General features: G+C 45.4%; 2 protein-coding genes and 2 pseudogenes across 4 annotated transcripts in view; 3 read left to right on the top strand and 1 right to left on the bottom strand.

Annotated features, from left to right (window-relative positions):
* The window catches only part of LOC311529434 (olfactory receptor 5V1-like), a 504,463-nt pseudogene that overhangs the window by 125,673 nt on the left and 352,331 nt on the right, over window positions 1-26,459 (top strand). The window lies entirely within an intron of this gene.
* LOC311529399 (olfactory receptor 10A7-like) overlaps window positions 1-26,459 on the top strand; it is a 329,327-nt pseudogene that overhangs the window by 86,126 nt on the left and 216,742 nt on the right. The window lies entirely within an intron of this gene.
* On the bottom strand, window positions 1,665-2,594 carry LOC311529851 (olfactory receptor 5V1-like; the record flags this gene model as incomplete). Its single annotated transcript, XM_084646112.1, has 1 exon — window positions 1,665-2,594. One exon carries the CDS (start codon window positions 2,592-2,594, stop codon window positions 1,665-1,667), a length of 930 nt encoding a protein of 309 aa, XP_084502238.1.
* LOC311529837 (olfactory receptor 4D2-like) lies at window positions 8,555-22,377 on the top strand. The gene is made up of 2 exons (XM_084646098.1): window positions 8,555-8,616; window positions 20,927-22,377. The coding sequence occupies exon 2, from the start codon at window positions 20,947-20,949 to the stop codon at window positions 21,892-21,894; it is 948 nt and encodes a 315-aa protein (XP_084502224.1). The 5' UTR covers window positions 8,555-8,616; window positions 20,927-20,946; the 3' UTR covers window positions 21,895-22,377.

Raw genomic sequence — 26,459 nt, 5'->3', positions numbered from 1 at the left:
CGGAAGTCTATGTCTAAGAAAACTTAATAGAGATAAAAACCTCACCCTTAGAGGAATTCCAGTAAGCTTCCTTTTACAGACTAGTCTCCTTCTAGTCTGGGTCCAGCAAACACTCACACCCCCTGTAGTTACTGTCCTTTGTTCCAGTTTCTTTCAGGTATCCTTGGGGGTGGAGAGGCTTTCTCCTTAGCAAGCTAAAGACCACATGCAGGGGTCTCCCTGGGGTTTAAATAGACTTTATCTGGTGGGTGGACACCCCTCACTCCCCCGTGTAGAATCCCAGCTACAATATGGAGTTTTGGAGTCACATGGGCCAGTCACAACTCCATGCATGACTCAGAACTTACAGGTAGCAGCCATGGGTCACATGCTACCTTGAACATCCTCAAGTAGACTTCTTATGTGGATTGGAGCATTCTAAGAGCCATTGTCCTTAAGTGCTTCTTGACTGGGAACTGTGACAAAGTCCTGAGTCTGTATTGGTAGGTCCCGCACTTCTGGGCAGTTTCAGTGACCTCAGAAACTCGATAAGGCCCCAATGTGACCTCCTTTTCTCAGTGTAGCACCAAGAGTCACAGCCTATTGAGTTACTTTCATCACTGGCCAATATGGGAGATGGGAAGGGGGAATACCCCACAATCTCTGTTGCTCCATAGACCTCAGTAGGCGCAGTTCAGCCTCTTGCCTGGACCGAGTCCTGCTTCCCTTCTCCAGGGGATCTCTGTAGAGTATGGGGGTGGAGGGTGGGGGGAGGGAACCTGGGCCCACCCTCTACTCTGGGTTCCAGCCCAGGGACCCTAATGTGGGCAGCTTTTGGTGGTTTTCCCTTCACCACTGACACCACTTTGATTCCCTGGGCCACTTCCCCCATGGCCCCATTTTCCTAGCTTCAGCCTTACCTAAGGATTCAGCAATGCTTCCTCTCCTCCAGCTCCTTTCACCTCAGCCTCCTGGAGGGCACTGGAAGGAGAGCTTTTAAACAGTATAAGTGGGACCTTGATTGGTTCCAGCTGTCTCCATTAGCCTAGTGTAAGGCTGGATAAGTACTAGGGTTGCAGGGGGAAGCCCACAGGTAAGCAGAGGCAGCAGGTCCAAACCCCCCTTGCCTGGGATGATTGGCTTATACACTGCAGTCTGCCCCACTGTGCGGGGACTCAGTGGTGACTGGCAGTAGCCAAAGACTGAGGCGAGGTGGGGATAGTGGGTGGTGGTTCCCCAGGGAGGGGAAACCCAGATCTGTGGGGGTACTGCCAGGGGGCAGCACTCCAGGGAAAGGGGCACCAGGTTCCGGGAGGTGGTCTGGAAGAGCTAATTCCCTGAGAGACCAGCAGGAGGCACCACAGGGGTGAGTCTTGCACCATGACAGTAGCATAAAACATATTCCAGTTATGTCATATATACATTCATATGCATATTTCCATAAAGCCTTATGGGGGGCACCGTCACAGCCCCTACTTCAATCACTAGACCTCACTCCCCTCCTCGAGCTAGGAACAGAACTCAGGAGTCCTGCCCCTATTCTCTAACCCCCTAGACACTACTCTCTACTCAGGAAGGGGTTAGAACGTGGGCTGAATCTTGACTATCACCTCCCATATGTTCTAATTCACTACATCCCACTCCCTTCCCAGCATTGGGGGTAGGTGGCAGTAATCTTGACTCCCTTAGAAAAACATTTTCCTATCAAAGACCTTTTTCATAGCCCCTTTCACATCCTTGTTCCTGAGGGTGTAGATGATTGGATTTAACATAGGGGTGATGAGACTGTACAGCAGGGAGATCATCCTGTCCTTGTCCAGAGAGTAGTTGGAGATGGGTCTGATGTAGGTGAAGATGCAGCTGCCGTAGTAGAGCAGGACTACCATGAGGTGGGATGCACAGGTAGAGAAGGCCTTTCTCCTCCCTTGGGACGATTGCATCTTCAGTATCCTGAACATAATGTGCACGTATGACAGGATGATGCACAAAGAAGGACCCCAGCCCAAGAAGAGGCTGGAGATCACTGTCATGGTGACATTGAGGGAGATGTCTCTGCAGGACACAGCCAGCAGGGGTGGGATATCACAGTAGAAGTAGCTGAGTCTGTTGACACCACAGAAGGACAGGTGGATTGTGAGGACTGTGTGAACAGCTGCATTGAGACTGCCAATGAGCCAAGAGGCAGCCACTAGTGTGGAACAAATCTTGTTACTTATGAGCACTGTGTAGTGCAGTGGGTTGCATATGGCTACATAGCGGTCATATGCCATGGTGGCCAGAAGAATGCCCTCTGCCCCCACAAATAAGAGGAAGAAGTAGAGCTGTGCCATGCAGCTTGCATAGGAGATGCTGCTGCTGCCTGAGAGAAGGTGCTGCAGCATCTGGGGGATGGTGGTGGTGGTCTGGCAGATGTCTAGGAGGGAGAGGTTCCCCAGGAAGAGATACATGGGGGTTCGGAGACACGGCTGCACCAAGGAAAGGAGGAGGATGAGCATGTTCCCCAGCAGGGTGAAGATGTAGATGATGGAGATGACGCCCGAGAGAAGGAAACGCAAGCCCCAGAGTTTGGAAAATCCTGAGAGGATGAATTCAGTTGGTGTGGTTTGATTCTCCATGGCCACCTCTTCACTTAACTGCAGGGGAGAAGAGCATGGAGTACAAACAAGAAGAACGAGTAAGGATGCAACATGTCAGAAGTTTCACTTTGGTCAGTGGATGAATCTGGAGTTTCTTTCTCCCTCCCATCCCTCTGTCCAACTAACAGATCTCATTTCTCTCCAAAGCCAGGGAGAGAACCCAGTAGTCCTGACTTCCATCCCCCACACTCTAACCACTTAATTCCTCTCCCAGAAATGGGATAGAATCTAGGAGTTCTGACTCTCTGACTTTCATCTAATCACCAGAAACTGCTTCCCTTCTGGAGTTCAAAACAGACCCAGGGTGTCTCACTGCCAGAGAAAACTCTATATCAAGGTTGCACCTCACTCCTAGTACCCACTACTCTAACCATTGAACCACACTCCCTGCCTGAACCGGAATGGGATGCAGCAGACCTGTATCCAACGCCCGGGCTCTAATCCACTAGACCCCAATCTCCTCCCATAATTGGAAATAGAAATTTAGAGGGCTGATGCCCAACCTCCTCTTGTCTAACTAATAGATCATATTCCCCACCTCCCACCCCACCCTCCTAGCAGGGCACAGAACCCAGGAGAAGAGCTGGCTGAATATGTGTCCCTTAGTAGCTCTGAAAAATCAAAAATTGGGTAGGTGGGAGTCCCAAGTTCAAGTGGCTGCTGCAATTAATATTTATTTAGCGACACAAAATGGAACAGTTTCAAAAGAAAAGAATAAGAAAAGTGCCCACCCAGCCTGGCCTATAGCACCGTGTTTGGGTGCTTAATTAGAAAAAGGGGGGATGATTGTGGTTCAAATCCCTGCTTTAGAAGAGGCATTCACACTGATACGTCCCAGCTGAGTGTCTGGACAAGGAGGCTAAAAATCTTAAAGGGTGCTCCTCCTCCTCTGGCTGTTTTGGGAATAGTACCTAGATCCCTTTGAATCTAGCCTGAAAAATATATTTTTGGCTGAAACTATTTGACAGTTCATGTAATTAGTGAATATTTTCAGGACAACTGAAACTTCCTTTCTCAATAACAAATAAACTCTTTGTCCAAAAAATTCACCAAGTTTTACCCAGGAGCCCCATGAACCTCTAAACCCTGGAACCCACTCTTCTTTTGCAGCTTGGAACAGAGCTCAGGAATCCTTCTCTATAGGCCAATCACAGGAAACAGCTTGTCCTTCCATGGACTGTGGAGTACCTATCCAAGTGATAAATAAAGGAAGTTAGACTTTGTGAACTGTAAGTTTAATATTACAGTCAGGGACAGAGTAAGGTGACAACATTGAGGTTGGATATATAGATAATTTTCTCGAAGTGGAAGAACATATAGAAATGCTCTGGTCTTCATTTACTTAGTGGCTACACATTTCCAGATTTCATGCAAAGTACCTTTTGTCTTTTTTTTTTCCAACTCAGCTGCCCATTCAGAAAGAATGTTCAATATTCTAACAAAACTTTTCTATTGGAGAGACTTCAGTGTACTTCAGAAACATGGTAACATTATGGAATAAGGGGCCAAGTTCTGTTCTCCACAACCTCACTGTAAGCACTGAGTATAATATTATAGGTACAGAAACAGAGAAAGAGAGAAACAGAAGGGACATCATAGACAGATTGAGAGATCAATAAATAGATAGGTTGCTATTAAAATTAATAAAATACAGAATAATTCTACCCTTCGTTACTCAAACTGTTTTACATTCCCAGATTCCCACCATGCAAAGTATCACTGTCCATTTGATATAGGAATCCATTAATTTTCATCTTACCTAAATCAGAAATATTACATTATCTCATATGTTTATATGTTCAGGGAAAAAAGGCACAAATTTCTAAATAAAGTGTTTATGTAGGACATTTCTGTGCCCTTCAAAGATATGGGAGGTTATAGCAAGTCTTTACAGATGAGCCAATTTGTTCTCATCACAATATCCAAAAGTTTTCAATAGACAGACACATGGTCAGACAGATCGAGAAGGAGACAAAGAGGCTTCCACATAGAGGAAGAGAGAGAGAGGGAGAAAGAGAGAGATGATAATGATCATTGCTTTTATTTGCTAGCAAAATAAAGACTCACCCTAGGCTTCATTCTTATTTTGTTTACAGTCCCACAATTCTACCATGCAAAGTATCATAGTCCTCTTTACATTGGGATCCACCGTCAGCTTTCAGCTTAGTTGAATTAGAAAGACAACACAATGACTTGTGTGGAAGTCAGTCAGATGTTCAAAGAGAAAGAATAATACCCTAAAGATAGTGCTGAAGTATGAAATGTCTGGGCCATCCAATGCATGACAGGTTATAATAGCTCTCTTCTGAAGAGCCAAATTCTAACCTCCCCAACAACCATAATTTTCAAGTAATTCAATGGACAGGCAAAGAGTTATATTGATAGATAAAGAGAGAGACACAAACATAGATGGAGAGATAATAATTTGGTGATAAATATATAGAAAACAATAACATATTTTAATTAATAAAATTTAGAATAATTATATCCTTTATATTTCACAGTTTATACTTCCAGATTTCTGAGTCCATTTGATACTGAGATCCATTAATTTTCAGCATAGCAAAAGCAGAAAGATTACATTATCTGATGATTGCATGAATGAAATGTATGGCATGGTAGTTTTTTAAAAGACTACCGATTCTGATTTCCACCACACCTGAAAGTTCTGAACATTCCAATAGAGACACAAATGGTCACACAGATAGAAAAGAAAGAGACAGAAAGGAACACACATACAGAAATGGGGAAATAGAAATGTAGATAGATAGACAGATAGATAGATAGATTAGATTCAAACATGCATGAAAGATTGAACAATCAGATCCATTATAATAGCTACAGCAAAACATGAAATATATCTCACCAAGTAGCTCAAATAAATAAATGGTGTTGGCTCTTTATTACTAACAATGGGGAACTTGAAGGAGAACTTAAGTATATGTACTTTAAAAAGGGCTCTTGAGAAGATATCCCCAGAGCATCTGGTGTGTTTTCAAGGATGATGCTGCTATAGATGTGGGAGGGAAGTCAGCATCTTGTTATTTGCTGAAGTACATTTAATTGTAGTGTACAGCCTTGATGCATATTGGAAACAGTGGTATTCATTGTTGATGTACATTTCTATGCCAGTTTACATCCAAAGCCAGAGTGTGTCTTTCTGGAGTGGTGTAGATCACTCACACTTCTCTGGCTTTGACAATTTTACAGAAAGAAATAAGTGTCTAAGCCTTGTGGGTGGGAAATAAATTCACTAAACATGACCCTGGTAAAGGATTCTGTGTGGAAAATCCATGTTTAAGATTTTAAACAGGATCTAAAGAAGTTTGGTGTCTGAATTCCACTGAGTTTTAGTCGGAATTGAGTATCTAAAATTTGTAGCAGTCACTTGGAATCTCCAGAAAGAAATATTTGCTCTAACCTCATTTAAATCAATCTATTTATGCCAGAGATAAATTTGACCCAAGATGTCCATGGAACATGGTGATGGATCTCTCGCTTCTCAATTAGGGTCTTGACTCTAAAGCCTACTGATAATATTTGGGCCAGCTTTGTAAAGTTGGTTTACCTAATCATAGGCACTGAGACTGAGGTTTTCAAAGGGATGTAAAAGGCAGTAATGCCACCAGCTAACCTTGCATGATGGCCAATGGAAGTTGGATGCCTAACTCCCCAAGGGTCTTCTGAAAATCCCAGCCTTAAAGCTTTGTTTGAACACCGTCATTTTCAAATCCCATTTGGCGCAACTATGCACACCATTAGCTGTTTCACTGTTGACTAATTCAACAGAAATAGAATCATAGAATCATAGGACTGGAAGGGACCTTGAAAGGTCATCTAGTCCAGTCCCCTGCACTCTCATAGCAGGACTAAGCATTATATAGATAATTCCTGACAGGTGTTTGTCTAACCTGCTCTTAAAAATCTCCAATGATGGAGATTCCACAACCTCCCTAGGTAATTTATTCCAGTGTTTAGCCACCCTCCCCCTCCTCCTTGAAACAACATTTTATGTACTTGAAAACTGTTATCATGTCCCCCCTCAGTCTTCTCTTTTCCAGACTAAACAAACCCATTTTTTCATGTTTGTAGACCTTTAATAATTTTTGTTGCTCTTCTCTGGACTCTTGCCAATTTTTCCACATCCTTCCTGAAATGTGGCACCCAGAACTGGACACAGTACTCCAGCTAAAGCCATATCAGAGTGGAGTAAAGCAGAAGAATTACTTCTCATGTCTCGCATACAACACTCCTGCTAATACATTCCAGAATGATCGCTTTCTTTGCAACAGTGTTACACTGTTGACTCAAAATTTAGCTTGTGATCCACTATGACCCCCAGATCTCTTTCTTCAATACTCATTTCTAGGCAGTCATTCCCCATTTCGTATGTTTGCAACTGATTTTTCCTTTGTAAGTGGAGTACTTTGCATTTGTCCTTATTGTAGATCTTTGAGGAGTTGGGTTGGGAGTATGGAATTGTGGATGGAGATTGGGAGGTAAGTGTAATGTGAACTGATAGTGTGGTGTGGACAGAGACACCAGACTCTGTTTGCCTTAGCAGAGGACTGCTACCATAAAAGCCACACATGATTAATTTCCCCCTGAAATCTTTCATATTCTTCTCTGGAAACTGGAGGACCAAGATCTCTGTGAATTCAACTCAGCTTCACAGTTGGTCAAGCTTCAGGAGCATACCACCATTTTTCCACACACTAATTTCACCCCTCCTGGACATTGTGGGAATGGGGAGGGAAGAGCCTTGAGAGGAGTGTGGTGCCTGGAAGCCCCAGTAGGGGGCAGCAGCCCACCAGGCAGGCAGGCGGCGCTCCCAAGGATCCTGGGAACTCCAGGAGCCTGCCAGAAGGGCAGTTTCATGGGAGGTGGGAGACCTGGGTCCAGCTTTCATTGAAGCAGGGTCTGGAACCTGGCTCTCTCAGGCAAATGCACTAGCCATATTAGCCACTAGGCTGTAGAGTAATTCTCACTCTCTCTGTAGCCTAGTGGCTTGGTCCCTTCTCCTGGGAGACCTTGGTTCCAAGTCCCTGCTTCAGGGAAGTTTTAAGTATGTACACAGAGTGGAAAAGCTTCAGCAGGAGAGACTGAGAGATCTGAGCACACCCACAGGGATCAGGCCCCTCAACCGAGATAGGTGGGGGAGCACCTAGTTTGCAAATCCCAGTGAGGTTTAGGCCTGAATTAGGTGCTGAGCTGCTCAGCAGCATCAGTGCTTAGGGGGCTTTGTGCAGGCCCACTGGCAAAAAAATTGGCGTCTTGAGGGCTTTACAGGTAGAAACTTAGACACCTGAGGTTTGTAGGCACCTCTAGGGCTAGGGAGCAGCTGAGCAGGGTTTCCGTGAATGCCAGCGGTTTCTAAATGTTGGCACCTAGTGCGGCAGTGAGACACCTAAATCTACCTTGTGAATCTGGCCCTAAAAGTCTCTAGCTGTTACAGTTGCAAAGACAGGAAAACAAGGAGACACAAACTCTCCCCTCCTCACAAAGCAACACCAGTGTTACAGAGCTTAGTGCTCTCAGGCTGATCTCACTGCCTTGAGAGACCTGGCTCAGGGTACCAACTTTCAGGGAGGCAGGGCTCTCTCCTGCCTTCACTGTCTCGAGCAATTCTGGTTCCATGTGAAAGGCAGCACAATATAAGTTTCATCTAAGAAATCAAATGGAAGGGGAAAGTATCTCTGGTGCTTGTTTTAATGTTCTGAAGAAAGGTCTCAAGGTTCAATTTGTTTGGGGAGTAAAACACCCAGAATTTAAGTGTGTGTATAAGAAGGATCTGCCACTAGATGGAGCTGTGGAAACAGCTCTGTTTGACTCCACAAAGGAAAATGAGCCAGTAATTTGAAGCTAAGAGGATCTTGTTCCTTAGAGAGCTCTTTCTTTATCTCCCTCCCCCTTCCCCGTCCCCCTTCTCCCCCTTCCCCGTTCCCCCTTCTCCTTCTTGTTGTGCGCACAGAAAGCAGAAGACCAGAAGTTCAAACTGCAGGTAATCCAATGTTTATTGGGGTTAGTTTTCAGCAAGCATGTGTTCCATAACACAGCCTTGTGTTTCAGTGTTTCAACTTTTTCTTTTCAGTCAGCATAATTATACCTGAACTGAATGCCCACCGCAGTTTCACCCCTTACAACCTATGGTTATGTTGTGTTTTGGGGGTTCATGCGTCTGGGGATTTTATTTCACCCCTTTTGTACCCCATGGGAGGGGTAAGAGAGTGAGGTTGTGCTACGGTCAGAGGCTGGCATTTTTTTGGCTCTCCCCTTACCAAAATCCCCCCTTTGTTCTTCTCGACTGATTGCTTGACCTTGCCTTGATATAAGGAGTTGGGGTAGTTTTTAAGTGTTCGCTCGTATGTTACACTTTTACCATGCCCAGTAACACTTTAACTGCTTTTATTTGTTTATATTATTCTAACAAAAACCCATTTGGCTTGGGGAAAAGCAACATACTAGTGTTTTTTTTCTTAGTAAGGATCCCTTTGTTCACATGTATTAGTAAGAATATATATGTATCAAAAACTAAACAGGTAAAAGCAAAACTTAAAATACTATATTTTAGGCAAAAATACAGGCCTGAATCCTAACATTGACATTTGCACTCCCTAACATCATCATGCCAGGCTTGGAAAAAAGGGCCTCAAGGAAGGAGTGAAGAAAATGACAACAGAGGTCAGCACCTCTCATGGGACCTAAACAAAACATAGGGAGCCATGTTTCCATGATTTAGGGACTTCACACAAACAGGAGGCTGGGTTTAGAGGATTGGCCCAAAAGAAATCTGATGAGGTTCAACAAGGACAAGTGCAGAGTCCTGCACTTAGGACGGAAGAATCCCATGCACCGCTACAGACAAGGGACCGAATGGCTCGGCAGCAGTTCTGCAGAAAAGGACCTGGGGTTACAGTGGACGAGAAGCTGGATATGAGTCAACAGTGTGCCCTTGTTGCCAAGAAGGCCAATGGCATTTTGGGATGTATAAGTAGGGGCATAGCGAGCAGATCGAGGGACGTGATCATTTCCCTCTATTCGACATTGGTGAGGCCTCATCTGGAGTCCTGTGTCCAGTTTTGGGCCCCACACTACAAGAAGGATGTGGAAAAATTGGAAAGAGTCCAGCGGAGGGCAAGAAAAATTATGAGGGCACTGGAACACATGACTTATGAGGAGAGGCTGAGGGAACTGGGATTGTTTAGTCTGCGGAAGAGAAGAATAAGGGGGGATTTGATAGCTGCTTTGACCTACCTGAAAGGGAGTTCCAAAGAGGATGGATCTAGACTGTTCTCAGTGGTAGCTGATGACAGAACAAGGAGTAATGGTCTCAAGTTGCGGTGGGGGAGGTTTAGGTTGGATATTAGGAAAAACTTTTTCACTAGGAGGGTGGTGAAGCCCTGGAATGGGTTACCTAGGGAGGTGGTGGAATCTCCTTCCTTTGAGGTTTTTAAGGTCAGGCTTGACAAAGCCCTGGCTGGGATGATTTAGTTGCGGATTTGTCCTGCTTTGAGCAGGGGGTTGGACTAGATGACCTCCTGAGGTCCCTTCCAACTCTGATAGTCTATGATTCTGTGATTTTCTTTAATGAGCTGAAGTGCAGTAAAAGGGGAACATGTTGCCCAGGTTTTTCAAAGTGCACCACAGCACATGGGGAGGATGAGAGGAAGCCCATCAGTAACACCTGCAAACAGGAGGCCTTCAAATAGGCAGCTGTGCTCCCTGGAAGGTAGGATTTGTGAGATGGACCATTTCATGGAGCTTATGTGGTGGAAAAATGAACACCCAGATCTCATCCCCTTTATTATATTAATTTAAAGGTGAATGAAATGATATCAAAAATGGAAATAGATAACATGAGCAGCGGCTGGCTAGATATGTCCATTATCTCTGAGGGGCTTACAAAATTCTTAAAAACCCATGGCCACCCCCCAATTTTTAACATGGGCATAATTTGGGAAGCGGGGGTCCATGCGTTACCCCTTACCCCCCAAACTGCAAGCCGCAGGTGGGTGTGGAGCGGTGCTGGCAGGGGTTGATCTTCATGGTGGGGAGCTGAGCTGATAAGCTCCCCGGCTGGCGTAGTATCAGCTCCTCTTCCCAATGGGGGGAAAGGAGTTATGGGAACCACGTCTCGCTATGACGGCGGATCCCTCTCCAGTGCCTCCTCCCCCTTTCTCCTCCGCTTCTGTGCAGCCCAGCTATGAGGGGCCGGGCCTGAGTCGGGGCTGGAGATGGGGATGGCTGGAGGGTCTGGTTTCGGTTGGGGGAGGGGGGCTCAGGCCTGGGTGAGAGGGGACAGGCCAGAATATAAAAGAAATAGAAAGTTAATTAAAGTAATATAGATTTGAAAGTTTAAAAATATCAAATAAAATTTAAAAAGTAAATAATAATAATAATAATAATAATAATAAAAAGTAAAATCTGAGATTGAACCAACCCCTGCCAGATGAGAGTCCCTGGGACTGACCCGTGTTTGCCTCTATCACACGGCAGGGGCTTCTGCACTCACACCATGAAGGGGAACAGAAAGATCTGCCTTTAAAATTCAACTCTATCTAGTGTGTCAATATTTCAAGTTCCCAAATAGAGGACACTGCTGGGGGAGGGGACCTGGAGGAGGTATTGATGACGTGTTGGGAGAGGGTTTTGGTAGGGTTGGAGCTGTGTGTGCGCTGGGAGGGGGTATTTGGAAGGTGGTGGAGGTGGGTATGTGTACTGGGTGGGGTATTGGGAGGGGGGGTGTACAGGGGCAGGAGAGGGTATTTGAGGGTGGAGGGGTGTGTGTGTAGTGGGCAAATGTATTTGTGGGGTAGTGGAGGGGGTATTTGGGGGGTGCTGTGCAATCTCTTCATATTAACACGACACTGGTTTCAGAGAGATCTGACTCTGTCCAGTCCCAACTTTGCTACTAGTAAGTAACCCAGGATCACGGCTACAGAACCAGAGCCTGTTCTCACTTACTGTTATAAACCCTCATTTCTTCTTTGGAGGTACGCCAGCCAGCTGCCTTTGGAGCAGTGCCACCGAAAGGACACCCGAGCTGTGGCCTTGCCTGCGCTCTGCCCCAAGGCCCTGCTCCTGCTCCTCCAATTCCCCCATGGCCCCACCAATGCTGCTTCTCTTCCCACCCCCCCAAAACCAAAAACTGTCCCTCTCCCCTCCCTGCAAGAAGTCCTTTTCCTTCCCTATCTTTGTTTTTCTCTTTCCTACCTCTCTCCTTTTTCCTTCTGTCAATTAAGAGTCTGGCTCAGCCAGCCAAGACTGAATGTTTTGTAACACTGCTGTAAGCCTGTGACCAGAAAGACAGCCAAATGCAAAACCCTGAACAGCTGTAGACTGGTACAAGTTTGCCAGGTGTCCAAGTGGCTGATGAGACAGGTTGCTGTGCCTGTGTTTTTCCAACAGAGGGTGTAGTAAATGAGAGTCAACAGCAGAGACAAATGGGAATGGGTGACGGGGATGGCCCGCTGCTCCCATTGGCCAGGAACGACGAACCGCGGCCACTGGGAGCTGCAGGGGCCATGCCTGCAGACTGTCAACGTCAGTAAAATGTCTCACAGCCTTCAATCAGATTACCCTGATTGCCAACCACTGTACTAGAGCTGTGGTTCCCAAACTTTAACAGCCCGCGAACCCTTTTCACTACATTGTGAAATCTCATGAACCCCCTCCTAAAAATGAATATTTCCAGGGATTTAAATTTAAATTTCCTCCGCACTCTGTGGGGCTCCTGCTGCTGGACCCCGTTGACCGCCACGGTCAACTGAGCTCCACTGAGCTCGGGCTGCAGGTCCCCGCTGCCCGGCCCTGCTCTCCCTGGGGCTCAGGCTGCCAGTCCCAACTGCCCGGCCCTGCTCTCCCTGGGGCTCAGGCTGCCAGTCCCAACTGCCTGGCCCTGCTCTCCCTGGGGCTCAGGCTGCCAGTCCCAACTGCCCGGCCCTGCTCTCCCTGGGGCTCAGGCTGCCAGTCCCAACTGCCTGGCCCTGCTTTCCCTGGGGCTCAGGCTACCAGCCCCAACTGCCTGTCCCCGCTCTCCCTGGGGCTTGGGCTGCCAGCCCCAAGCAGAGCGCTGGGGTTCGCGCTCCCAGCTCCCCCACTCATGGGGGCAGGGCTCGGGCTGCCAGCCCCAACTGCCCGGCCCTGCTCTCCCTGGGGCTCAGGCCGTCTGCCCTGCAACTGGGTCCCATCTGCTGCCTCCAATGCCCGGGGTCCTCTGGCCGCCATTAGTGACATTTTTCTGGTGAACCCCCTGTAACGTTCTGCAACCCCAGTTTGGGAACCACTGTTCTAGAGGCACTGGAAGAGGGACTTCAGCCACACACACTATACACAGATGTGTACCAGAGTCTCCCTATCGCCACAAAGGGAACATATGTCAGGAGAGTTTGTGAACTGCACCAGCTCCATGCCCATGCTTACAGTTCCATTGTCATTACTTTCGTACCTAAAAACTTCAGCAAAATCAGGGCCCCATCAGGCTTGGTGCTGCCCAGAACAATAGCAGTGGAAATCTTCAGCCCCAAAGAGTTTACCATCTGAGTAGGCAAGACGGAAGAACAATAGGAGGTCATAGAGAGGTAGATAGAAGGGAAATGATTGGCCTCAGGACACACAGCAGGTCAGTGGCAAAGCTGGGGTGAGAACTAAGGGCTCCTGAGTTCTTTGTATACTGCGTCATGCTCCTTTTCCATACTGCTGTGCTCAGACCTCCGTAAGGCACTGCCATTCTGGGCCTGAAGGACCTTCATAGAGTTGAGGCTGGTCAGCCGTTGATAGACTTCAACCCTCTTTGTGCATCAAAAGGGCCCACTGGGGCTGATCCTGCAGTCTATAAGGATTTTGACTAAGGAAGGGCTTCAGGTTTGGGCCCATGGGGTTTTTTGCATACACAAGGAATGCAGGATGGAAACTGTCATGTCACCACCATCCAGCTCTGATATCATGAGCCCAAGTACCCTGGAACAGAGCCAGCGCTAGGCGTAAACAGACTAAGCAATTGCTTAGGACCCCAAGCAGCTCAAGGGGGGCTCCTATGTGTTTTTTATTATGTGTTGGGGGAGGGGCAAAAATATTCCTGCTTAGGGCCCCCAATGGGCTAGCACTGCCTCTGGCCTGGAGTTACGGAATTGTCATTTAATTTGTCCACTGGCCAAATTTTAATGCCAAAATGACCATGTTGCTTTATTGGTTGTGTCCCTGTATGGAAAAAGTTAAAAAAAAAATAATTAGAGAGAGAATATACACAAAGAGAGTGCGTGTGTGTGTGTGAGAGAGAGAGAGACGCAAACAAACAAGAAAATACCCAAAAACATACAGGGTGAAATCCTGGCTCTGCTGAAGTCAAAGGCAAAACGTTAATTTACTTCAATGGGGCCAGCACTTCATCCCAGGACTTCAACCTACATTCACACAAGTGCTTGATTTTCAAAACTGTACCACTTTTAGCCACCCCAGAAATAAGAAACAACATGAGGGAACAGGTTTGAAATTATTGGCCTATACCTCGTCATTGTGCCTACATAATTAGCTGTGATATACCCTCAGAACTACAGAATCACGATAGATAGATAGATAGATAGATAGATAGATAGATAGATAGATAGATAGATAGATAGATAGATAGAAAAAGAAGGAAGAGAGAAGGTATGGACAAAACTCAGAATTTCCAATTTGTTGGAAATTTCAACATTTTTAAATTTGTAATTGGTCCAATTCTGGGGAGGAAAATATCAAAATTTCCCATGAAATGAAAATTCTGAAAAAGAAATCAGTTTGGGAAAGTTGTCATTTCAGAAAATTTCTCAATTTTGTTTCAGATTTCTGAAGCGTTGTTTTGAATATTATTTTAAATGTTATATTATTTTGTGATATTTACGTGCTTCATTTCATGTCAGGAGCAGCAGCGCATTGCAGGGTTCCAAGTGGGTTTGTCTAGCCCATGCTGAACCCATGCTTCACTGCTATTGCTACTCAGGTAGCTAGGTTAGTGCTAGCTTGTGTATGCCCACAGGGGCTTTAACCACACCCCTCGATTGCAGTGTAGACATACCCCAGGAAAGTTAAATGGTTTGTGCAGGTAACTCCTTTAATTTTCTTTAAATCCCCAGCCAGAGCCACTCAGGTTAGGATGGTAAGAAGTGTTAGGGGGCTTATTCCTTTACCCTCTCACTTCCCTGGTCCTTCTTGTATGAATAGAGAGCAACAATACCCAAAGTCCAAAGGTGCAAACAATTCAATGTTTATTGGGGTGAACTTCCAGCAAGCTTAAATTTAAGTTCCTTTTTCCTTATTTTCGAATCCCCACTTACTTTCTGTTTGCCCCTAATTTATATAGTAATATTTTCAGCTATACCTTAACCAATCATTTTACTGAAATTTAGCTAACCAATCCTAACGTATTGTAACATAATTCTCTAACCAATTATATTCCACTACCCTCATTAACTTACAGCTAGCAAAATTAATTATTAGAGAACCAGACAGATTAACAATAGAAAAGTGGGGGCCATAAAGATAAAACATACAGAAATGTGGGTTTTACAACCACAACTACTGAGAAGTGATTTTTTGCCAGACAGGATGCTATCAAACTTTAAGTTGTCTTTAAACATTTTTCTCTGGAGGTGATAGGCATTATCAGGACAGGAGTGTATTCCTAACAGCCCCATAGCACCTTCTTTCAATGTGACTGGTTTGGAATGTGAGGATGTGACTGGTCGCTTTCCAACTTATGGCTGCTTCTGCTGCTTAGCCAAAGGCCTTAGCTTAAGAATATGGCCTCAGACTGGCACTTGCAGCAAGTTGCTCTTGTAATCTTTGTGTGCTGTTGTGCTAGGGACACAAGTCCAATTAAAAGTGAACGAGGCTGCTGTTTGTAACACCCTTAATGACTTGGCCTGGTCAGAACCCTACAAATTAGAATTCTGTTCTATCCAAAGGACTAATCAGGATCCCGTTAATGTTATTCCCGAACTGCCTGATAAAATTAGGTACCAGAATCTTCTGAGATGTCTAGACCAGGTTCTGATTGATACAATAAGTTCCCAAGTGCCTATTGAGCTGCAAAATGTTGAAGTTTGGGGACCCAGATTGTATGAGCCCAGAATCAGACCAACTTTTAACTTGGACCTTACATTTTGACATCACCAAAAGGTTATTAGTCCCTTCAGTAGACCTCTTGAACAAAATAGGTTAACGGGGACCGTGAGGGATCCAGCAATACAACCGCCTCCTGCTATAGTTGTTAGACTGCATTGCCCATTTAGAACTGGCATGAAAACCTTAAACCCTGATTACTTCTGTTGTGTTTCAGCCCCTTGATCAGATTTCTATGTCAGCACCAGGACAGAACCCAGGAATCCTGGAATTTCCTTTGGAGGCCAGTCAAATGTCCAGTTCTTGCACTGTGACCCCCAATAGCCCCCTTGTGTCAACCCCAGACATCTCTGCACTAAAGGGAATTTTCACAGCCTCTTGTATTTGAGTGACTAACATAAACACAAAAACAAACTGCAACACTCCATTAACTTATTAATGAGTCCTCCAGTGGAAGTATCCCCAGTTCCCCAAAGAGTCAATTTTCTTGATCATGACCCGTGACATGCAAGAGGATTTTAGAGTTGTTTCTTCTCATGTAAGAGTCAGTAATTATAAAGGGAAGTTTTGTGCCACTGTCCCCTCTTTGGAACGAGGTCCTCTTCCCCTGCCTGTCAGAAGAGCAAAGAACAGCTCTGAGATTTGACTCCCCAGGCCATCCTCGGTCATTCGGAGGAAGCTGGCTTAGAGATCACAGGTACAGCTGGTTGTGTGAGGTACTGATTCTCGGTGCATAGAATGTGCAATGTGATCCTACGGATACACATTGTTATTGCAGTGCCGATAATGGAAGAGAGATCTGGTTGGGGAAATAACATTTAATACTTATAGATTGATTTCTCCTCTGAAGGGCTTTACAGATATCAGCTGGAGATTTCAGAGGAGCATGGGTTAGGAGGAGAACAGCCCCCAGACTCTGCTAACAAGTAAAGAGAGATCTGGTCGGAGGTAATACACTTAGTAGATATAAAGGAATCTTTTTTTATAAAGCTCTTTAAAAACGATTAGCTGGGGTTTTCAGGGGGCGCCTCCATGAGTTAGAAGGAAAATGGCGCACAGAACCTTTACTGCCATGGCTATCTGTGACAGTCTCTTTCAGGGTATGTCTACATGACAGTGGCTTCAGCAGCACAGCTATTCCACTGCAGCTGTGCCACTGTAGTGTAGACGCTTCCTGCATTGACGGGAGGGGTTTTACCTTCTATGTAGCAAATTCACTTCTCTGAGAGGGGGTAGTTGGGTTGATGGAAGAATTTTTCCGTTGACCTAACTTCATCTACAGAGGGGACTAGGTGGACCTTACTACGCTGCATAGAAGATAAAGTTTTTCACAGCCCTGAGCAAAGTACTGAGGTCAACCTATGTTTTAGGTGTAGACCAGTCTTCACACTTTGCTTCTACCATGGTAGGACCCTCTGCTGCCCAGATCTGAAAGATCTATCTCTGGGGCAAGGCGGAGGTGAGAAATGAAGACTAGAAAGAACCCAGGGAAGTGCCTGGATCAGCAGACAAAAACAGAGTGAGATTCCCAACACCATAATGATCTGAAAATGGGGGTAAACAGTAAGGGGGCCAAATTTGCAGAAGATACAAAACTACTCAAGATTGTGATGTCCCAAGCAGACTGCGAAGTGCTACAAAAGGATGTTACAAAAGTGGGTGATTGGGTAACAAAATGGCAGATGAAATTCAATGTTGATAAATGGAAAGTAATGCACATTGGGAAACATAATCTCAAATATACATATAAAATGATGGGGTCTAAATTAGCTGTTAAATGACTGGTGTGGAGAAAGTAAATAAGGAAGTTTAATTTACTCCTTCTTATAACACAAGGACTACAGATCACCAAATGAAATTAATAGGTGCAGGTTTAAAACAAATAAAAGGAAGTATTTCTTCACACAACACACAGTCAGTCTGTGAAACCCTTTGCTAGAGGATGTTCCTATTGAGATCCAGGAAGTGGGTGGGCAGAAGCCTGCCTACTGCTAAAGGGTTCCACCCCCGCCCCAGTCTAAGGGGGAGATTCGCAGGACCTGGAAGCCAAGTGATTTCAGGAGACAGCTAATAAAATAACAGGAAGAGGAGTGTGGTCAAAGGGTCAAACAAAGGTAACCCGACGGGAGGATGTTGTGAAGGCCAGGACTATAACACAGTTCAAAAAAGAACTGGATAAGTTCATGGAGGATAGGTCCATCCATTAGCCAGGATGGACAGAGATGGTGTCCCTAGCCTCTGTTTGCCCAAAGCTGGGAATGGGCGACACTTGATGATTACCTGTTCTTTTCATTCCCTCTGAAATACCTGGCATTGGCCACTGTCAGAAGACAGGATACTGGGCTAGGTGGACCTTTGGTCTGACCCAGGATGATTGCTCTTATGTTCTTAGAATCCTCTTTACCAGAGTCTCCATTATCCGGCTCTGTGTGTTAACTGAACTGGGGATGAAGCTCTACGGATGATTGGAATTTTTGATGATCCAGTCTGGCCCCGGTCCCTATTAGATTGGATAAGCAGGGAAGGATCGCTTGATGATAACCTCTTCTGTTCATTACCTCTGAAGCACTTGGCATTGACCACTGTCAGAAAACAGGATACTGGTCTGACCTAGTGTGGACATTTTTATGTTCTTATATTTTTCTTTCTACTAGAAAGGGGGTTGTGCACCTAACTCTCTTTAGTTCCATTGAAAATCCCATCCTGAGTGTCTGAAATATTCCAAAGTCACACATCTAACAGTGATGAAAGTGTATCCTATGCAAATGTTGGGTGCCTCTCTCTTTCCTTTTACTGGCTAGCGCATGTATAGAGGTTTGGTGGCTTTCCCACAATGTTTGAGCTAATAGTTCTGGTCCTTTCACTCAACCTGTAGAAGTTCTTACCTGTAGATCATGAATTCATTCCTCACAGATCTCCTGCTCAGAGATCCTCATCCTAAGAGCAGCACCAGAGTAGCAAATCTCGGATATGTACAGATGGGGGACAAACAGAGGCATACACAGGCAGGTATATTACCCCTGTGTCCAACCATCTTCTCAGTATTTCACTACAGAGGGTTTTGTGTGGTCTCTGCCAAAAGCTAAAAGCTGGCTGATTGTAAGGGTTATTTTGTGATGTTTGTAGAAGTAATTTTAGAGTACCAGGTAGGATATTGGGTTTCAAAACTGTTGAAGTGAAACTTCATCACAGGAGGCAAGGTGGATGTGGGGCTAACTCTATCAACATTGAGAACAATGGACATCCATAGAGCAGCCCGTATACGGACCAGGTGCCAGTTTGAGGATGGCAAAGCCAAAAGAAAAAAAACCCAAGAAAAGTCTCAGAATAAGATGCCCCCTGGGGTAAGAACCAATCCTCCTTAAGTGTATAAAAGAGGAAGAAAGAGTTGTTGTCCATTACAGAGGCAAAACTCTGCCAGTGAGGGTGTTTCATGAAAGGTGGATCCTCGCTTTCTGAACTGGACAAGCACTGCAAGGACTATAAATATTAGGCAGGAAAGGAACTTGTTAATAAGCATATGCTATCAGTTACGTTCTTGTTTTGTTCTTTTACTCATAACCTTATGCTTCCAAACCTTTATACTTCCTTTCGTTTGAATCTCTATCTCTATCATTTGAATCTCTAGCTCTGTTCAATAAACTTCAATGTGGTTTTACTACAGATGCATCTAAGATCCCTGTGCTAGGACCAGTGTTGAACTGAGGTGGGGTGCGTGTCTTCCACAGAGGCGGCAGATCAGTCTGCAGTGCAGGTGTCTGAAAGTGAGACAAATGGGCTATGTAAATTGCTAGCCTGCATTGGGACAGAGCGGGGCCTGTGGAGTTCAAAGCGGAGACTTGTGGTGCCAGCAGTTGGTGGTTGGGGAGGGTTTCCCCTACTGGACACAAACGAGGCCCTCACACGCTGGAAGCAGGTGGCAGTGATTCACCTTGGACGCCTCAGAGAACTCTGAATAGTGCCACAGCTATACCCACCCATCTCCCGATTTTCATCGCCTCCAAATGATTGGCATCATCAATACTTTACCTGAGTGCTCACAGTCATTAGAGTATTTAACCTCCTGGCACTCCTGCAAAGAGACGGAAACTTGCAGCATCATTGTAGAAAGGGAGAACTGAGGCTGTGATTTTCAAAGGACCCTAAAAAATCAGGAAACTAACTCTCTACGAAAATCAGTGAGAACTGGTCCCCTAGTACCCCTATTCCTCTTGGAAAATCCCAGAGCAGGAGGGGATGGGATTTGTCCAAGGGCACAGAAGATGACTATGGCAGGACAGAAACCAAACGCAGCTCCCCACAGTCCAAACCAGTGGTTTACCCTCAAAGCCATCCTCCCCCGCTGCTCATGCTTGGAGTGACATGGCGCTGTTCTCTATGTGAGAGATTTTCAGAGCTGGTTGACGTTCATTTGAAAAAAATAGGTCACTCTCAAAAAGAAGGATTAGTTTGAATCAGGATTTTTGATTGGAAAAATCACTTTTGGGGATGGATGTTCTCAAATTTTCTTTAGAACATGTCAAAATAAAATGAAACTTTTCATTTCATTGGGAGCCACTATTTTCACTTCTTGCATTTCAAATGGTAAAATGTAAGAACATAAGAACAGCCAGACTGGGTCAGACCAAAGGTCCATCTAGCCCAGTATCCTGTCTTCTGACAGTGGCCAATGCCAGGTGCCTCAGAGGGAACTAACAGAACAGGTAATAATCAAGTGTTACATCCCCACACATCCATGTGAGAGTGTTGTGGTTTTCTCACACTTTTTCACATTCTCATCCCCAATTGTACAGTAGGAAAAAATGGGGTAACCTGAAATATAAAAAAAGAAAAGAAGAGGGGAAAACAGACTGAAGATCCCAAACCTGGATGCTGAAAAAGAAAATCAGGGAGGTCTAGAGCCCCAGGGCTGCAGGAATAGGAATGAACACAATGGTTACCAGAGGAATTCTTTGGTGGGCAGGCCAACCCCCCTTATTCCATGTACCCCAACACTGAAGATCGGTATTGGTGAAATGACAATCATCTGCTGTATCAGGGTTCCCCTTAAGTGGGGATGAGGATGTACTGTTTAATTTAGAAATATAAGAAAATTCCCAAACCACCTTGGTTTGTTGATGTGGGTTTAAAATAAATGTTATATGCGTAACTTTAAGGGGGAGATTATAAAAACATTAGGAGTAGCAGTAATAGTATTTCTGTTCAATTTGCAGATATATTTTAAGGACACAAAATGGAACAGCAGAATTTCAACACCACAGTGACAGAATTTGTTCTCGTAGGCTTCACTCAGAATCGTAAGCTACAGTCTTTTCTCTTTGTTGTCTTCTTCATAGTCTACGTGACAACCTGGGTGGGAAACTTCACCATCATTGTTGCCGTGATTACCGACCACCAGCTGCACACTCCGATGTACTTTCTGCTGGCCAACTTGGCTTTCCTAGATGTCAGCGACTCTTCAGTCAATGCCCCCAAACTGCTGTCAGGTCTCCTCTCTCAGTGCAATATCATCTCGTTCAATGAGTGCCTCCTCCAGATATTCTTCTTCCATTTCATCGGTGCTGCAATGACTTTTTGTCTTGTGGTGATGGCAGTCGATCGGTACGTGGCTATCTATAAACCACTGCAATACTTGACTATCATGAACCGAGGTGTATGTGTGGGGTTGGTGGCACTGGCATGGCTGGGTGGGTTTGCTCACTCTATTGTACAGATTGAACTGATCCTCCAGTTACCGTTCTGTGGGCCTAATGTCCTAGACAATTTCTACTGTGATGTCCCACAAATCATCAAACTGGCCTGCACTGACACCTACTTGATTGAACTATTGATGGTCTTCAACGGTGGGCTGCTTCTCATAATAGTCTTCATCTTTCTACTCACTTCATACACCGTCATCTTAGTTGAGATAAGGACACATGTCACAGAGGGGAAGCACAAGGCTTTGGTCACCTGTGGAACGCAGATGACAGTTGTGAGCTTAATATTCATTCCTGGCATCTTCATCTATGCTCGACCCTTCAGGAAATTCCCCATGGACAAGTTGGTCTCAGTCTTGTACACTCTAATCACCCCAATGCTGAATCCAATGATCTACACGCTGAGAAATGCCGAGATGAAAAAGGCCATCAGGAGACTGATGAGGAGAATGCTGTTACCAGGGAAGAAAATAGAGGCATGATTTATATTTTTGAATGATGATTTCTATTAGAAACCTGATTTCAATATGTCAGACAGAGCATATATATATGCTCAATCATGAAAAATTGTGTTCAGAAATAAATCACAGACCAAGGGTCAGAATCCTTAATGAAGTCTATGGGACCGGTTGGTGTAAATCAGTAGAACTCCATTGGAAACAATAGACCAGGACCTCAGTTTGTGTAAATTGAACTAGCTGCAATGGGCTTAGAGATCCAGATCACTAGCCAGTGTAAATGTCCATAGACCCATTGTAGTCAATGAGCCAGATCCCCGGGTGGTGTAAATCAGCATATCTCCATAGGAGTTGTGGGTCAGATCCCTAGCTAATGCAATTTGATGTCACTCCCTGAACATCTTGCAGCAGCTAAGGATCTGAGCCTGACAATTTTTGCTAAAAATGTTCTATTAATAATTTCAAAGATGGAAAAAAATCAGGGAAATCGAAGTCTTATCAGGAAGAAAAAACCCTTTCAAATGAAGAATAGTTTATATAGCATAAGTAATTTTCTAAATGCCACGATGTTATTACTGAATGTTCCAGATTAGCAATATGGATATTATATTATACATTATACATATCTCCCTCATACACAGATGCTGTATCTTTGTGTTTCTCATGTGACTGGTAAACAGTGTGATTTAATAAAAATTCAATCGCTGCTTTCACAGAGAATTAGAGTTAATTCTTTGAGACAATGTTTGTAGTTCTATTTCTATCTATACAGGTTAAATGAAAGTTCTCTTTGGTTGCCTTTTAAAAAGCAGAAGGTTGAACCTAAGTGGCTAGTAGGATTTTCAAAAGTCCCTAGGTGCATAACTGTCATTGAGTGCTCGTTGGGCCTCTTTGAAAATCTTAGTTGGCATCTATCTGGATTTAGGGTTGCCAACTTTGTATTTGCAGAAAACTGAAAACTCTTGCCCTGCCCTCTGTACCGCCCCTTCTCCGAGGCCACACCCCCAGTTCATTCCATCCCCACTCCCTCCATCATTCGATCTCCTCCACCCTTGCTCACCTGTTCATTTTCACTAGGCTGAGGCAGGAGGTTGGGGTGCGAGAGGGGGTGAGGGCTCTGGCTGCAGGCTCTGGGGTGGGGCCAAGGATGAGGAGTTTGGGGTGCAGGAAAGGGCTCTGGGCTGGGGGGTTGGGGTGCAGGAGGGAGTGGGGCTCTGGCTGGGGGTGTGGCTCTGATCTGGGGCCAGGTATGAGGGGTTTGGGGTGCAGGAGGGGACTCCAGGCTGGGGCAGGGGGTTAGAGTGTGGGAGGGAGCTCTGGGCTGAGGCAGGGGTTTGGGGTGTGGAGGGGGTATGGGCTCTGGGCTAGGGGTTTGGGGTCAGGGGTGGGGCCATAAAAAAGGGGTTTGGGATGCAGGAGAGGGCTCTGGGCTGGGGCAGGGTGTTGGAGTGTGGGAGGGCATGTGGATTGTGGGTGGCGCTTACCTAAGGTGGCTCCCAGGAAGCAGCGATATTTCCCTCCGGCTCCTAGGTGTAGGAGTGACCACGTGGCTCTTTGCACAGCCCACGCCTGCAGACACCACCCCCTCAGCTCCCATTGGCTGCGGTTTCTGGCCAATGGGAGCTGCTGAACTAGTGCTGGGGGCGGGAGCAGTGTGCAGAACCACTGTGGCCGTGCCTCTGCGTAGGACCCAGAGGGAAATGCCAACAGTTTCCCAGGAGTCATGCAGAGTAGGTTAGGGAGCCTGCCTGTGCTGCCAGCTGGATTTTTAATGACCTGATCAGCAGTGCTGACCGGAGCTGCAAGGGTCCCTTTTCAACTGGGCATTCTAGTAGAAATCTCAATACCTGGCAACCCTACCTGGATCTTATGCACCTATATATAGAATATTAGACTTGGAAGAGACCTCTGGAGGTCATCTAGTCCAATCCCCTGCTCAAAGCAGGACCAACACCAACTAAATAATCCCAGCCAGGGCTTTGTCAAGCTAGGCCTTAAAAACCTCTAAGGATGGAGATTCCACCACCTCCCTAGGTAACGCATTCCAGTGCTTCACCACCCTCCTAGTGGAATAATTTTTCCTAATATCCAACCTAGACCTCCCCCACTGCAACTTGAGATCATTGCTTCTTGTTCTGTCATCTGCCACCACTGAGAACAGCCTAGCTCCATCCCCTTTGGAATCCCCTTTCAGGTAGTTGAAGGCTGCTATCAAATCCCCTTTCATCTTCTTTTCTGCAGATTAAATAACCCCAGTTCCCTCAGCCTCTCCTTGTAAGTCATGTGCCCCAGCCCCCTAATAATTTTTGTTGCCCTCCGCTGGAGTCTCTCCAATTTGTCCACCTCCCTTCAGTAGTGGGGGGACCAAAACTAGACGCAATACTCCAGGTGTGGCCTCACCAGTGTAGAATAGAGGGGAATAATCACTTCCCTCGATCTGCTGGTAATGCTCCTGCTATAACAGCTCAATTTGCCATTGGCCTTCTTGGCAATGGGGGTACACTGATGTCTCATATACAGCTTCTCATCCACTGTAATCCCCGCTGTAAACTTACAGCATGTTTTAGTCACAACTGTGTGTTAATATATAGGTCTGTTTGTTAGCCTGAGGTAGAATTTTAGGTTTGAGTATTTGATACACTGAAACTAAAATGTGTATGTGACGGGTTCGGCCACAGAGACCCCCTTGGGACTGTCATCTGGTGTGCTGAGATTACCTCTGAGCCTGTTTTCCTTGCCAGCTTGGGACTCCAGAACCCTGCCTTGTTGACCCAGACACACTAGCCTGCTGCAACACTGACCCAGGTCTGATCTACGCCCCCAAAGCTACAGGCTTTAACCAAAAACTGCTCAACAGGTTACTTGCCTCCAGCACCCAGACACCCAGCTCCCAATGGGATCCAAACCCCAAATAAATCCGTTTTACTTTGTATAAAGCTTATACAGGGTAAATTCATAAAATGTCCGCCCTCTATAACACTAATAGAGAGATAAGCACAGCTGTTTGCTCCCCCGGGTATTAATCACTTACTCTGGATACATTAATAAACAAAAGTGATTTTATAAGTTACCAAGCAAAATAAAACAAAACACGCAAGTCTAAGCCTACTACATTAAGAAACTGTTTACAGGTAAATCTCACCCTCAGAGATGTTCCAATAAGCTTCTTTCACAGACTAGACTCCTTCCTAGGCTGGGCCCAATCCTTTCCCCTGGTACAGTCCTTGTTAGTTCCAGCAGGCATCTCACGTAAAAAGCAGGGGCTTTCTCATGACTGGGACCCCCCTTGTTCTGCTCCTCTCCCTTTTATAACTTTGGCCCATGCTGGGAACCCTTTGTCTTTCTGGATCCCCACCCCTCCTTCTAAATGGAAAAGCACCATGTTTAAGATGGATTCCAGTATCCTGTGACATAATCACATGTCCTGTGAGACCTCATTCTTCATTCTTCCAGGGTTGGCCCACACTTACCCAGGGAGGTTTGCAAGCAAACAGAGCCATTTACAACCAATTGTCCTAGTCAGTGAGAGCCATCAAGTTTCCAAACCACCATGAATGGCCAATACTTTGTATAATTACAATAGGACTTCTGAGTTCTACTTCATATTTTTAGCTTCAGGGACAAGAATGATACATACATACAAATAAGATGAACACACTCAGTAGATTATAAGCTTTGTAATGATACCTTACAAGAGAACTTTTGCATAAAGCATATCCCAGTTACATGATACTTACACTCATAAGCATATTTCCATAAAACATTATGGAGTGCAATGTCACAGTGTAAACAAGCGACAAAGACACTGTGATGTTGCTTCCGCCCAGTCAGCTGGATTTGTTAGTGCAATAGGAACAGATAAGAGCAGTTAAAGTGTAACTTGAGAGCACACTTAAAAATTTCCTCAACCCCTATCTCAAGGAAAGTCAAGCAACCAGTCGGGAGGAGCAAATGGGATGGGGGGGGGGAACGTATAAAACACTAAAAGACCAAAGAAATGCCCGTCCCTGACCACAGTACAAACTCACTCCTTACGCCTCCCATGGGGTACCAAAGGGGTGGGATGAAGATCCCAGACCCAAAATGGAACATGACCCTAAGTTGTAAGGGGTGAGACTGTGGGCGTGCATTGCAGGTATATTTGCACCTGCTAAGAAGGAGGAGGTGGGAATAGGGAAAATGGGGAATGGGAAACGAGAATGGGCAATAGGGAACAGGGACACAGGCAAGGCTCTGTGGCATCAGAGCTGCGAAGAGGGACATGCTCTGCGGTGTCAGAGCTGGGAATGGAACACTGGGAAACAGACTCTGCCAGCATGTATAGATATAGATAGGCTTGTTTGGAACTAACCCCAATAAACATAGAATTTTCTGCACTTTGGACTTCTGGTCCTTTGCTGCTTCCTGTCTGTGTGATGTGAAAGTAGAATGAATTATATTGAAATTATAATTCATTAAAGAAATGCTACTTGAAGGGTTTGTTGAAATATAGTTGTCAGGAAGAGAAACATTAAGGAGTGTGAGACAATGGGTCCTCAAACTAATTAACTTAGAGCTCCTACTGAGCTAGGAGATTGGTAAACGTTAGT

Source organism: Lepidochelys olivacea (genome assembly GCF_965140295.1).
Source record: "Lepidochelys olivacea isolate rLepOli2 genome assembly, chromosome: 13".
Lineage (NCBI taxonomy): Eukaryota > Metazoa > Chordata > Testudines > Cheloniidae > Lepidochelys > Lepidochelys olivacea.
Note: the sequence above shows the minus strand (reverse complement) of the source record. Positions and strands in the feature narration are given on the sequence as shown.

Coding starts and splice junctions, on each gene's coding strand:
- LOC311529837 (XM_084646098.1), top strand. CDS start 20,947: ATGGAACAGCAGAATTTCAACACCACAGTGACAGAATTTGTTCTCGTA.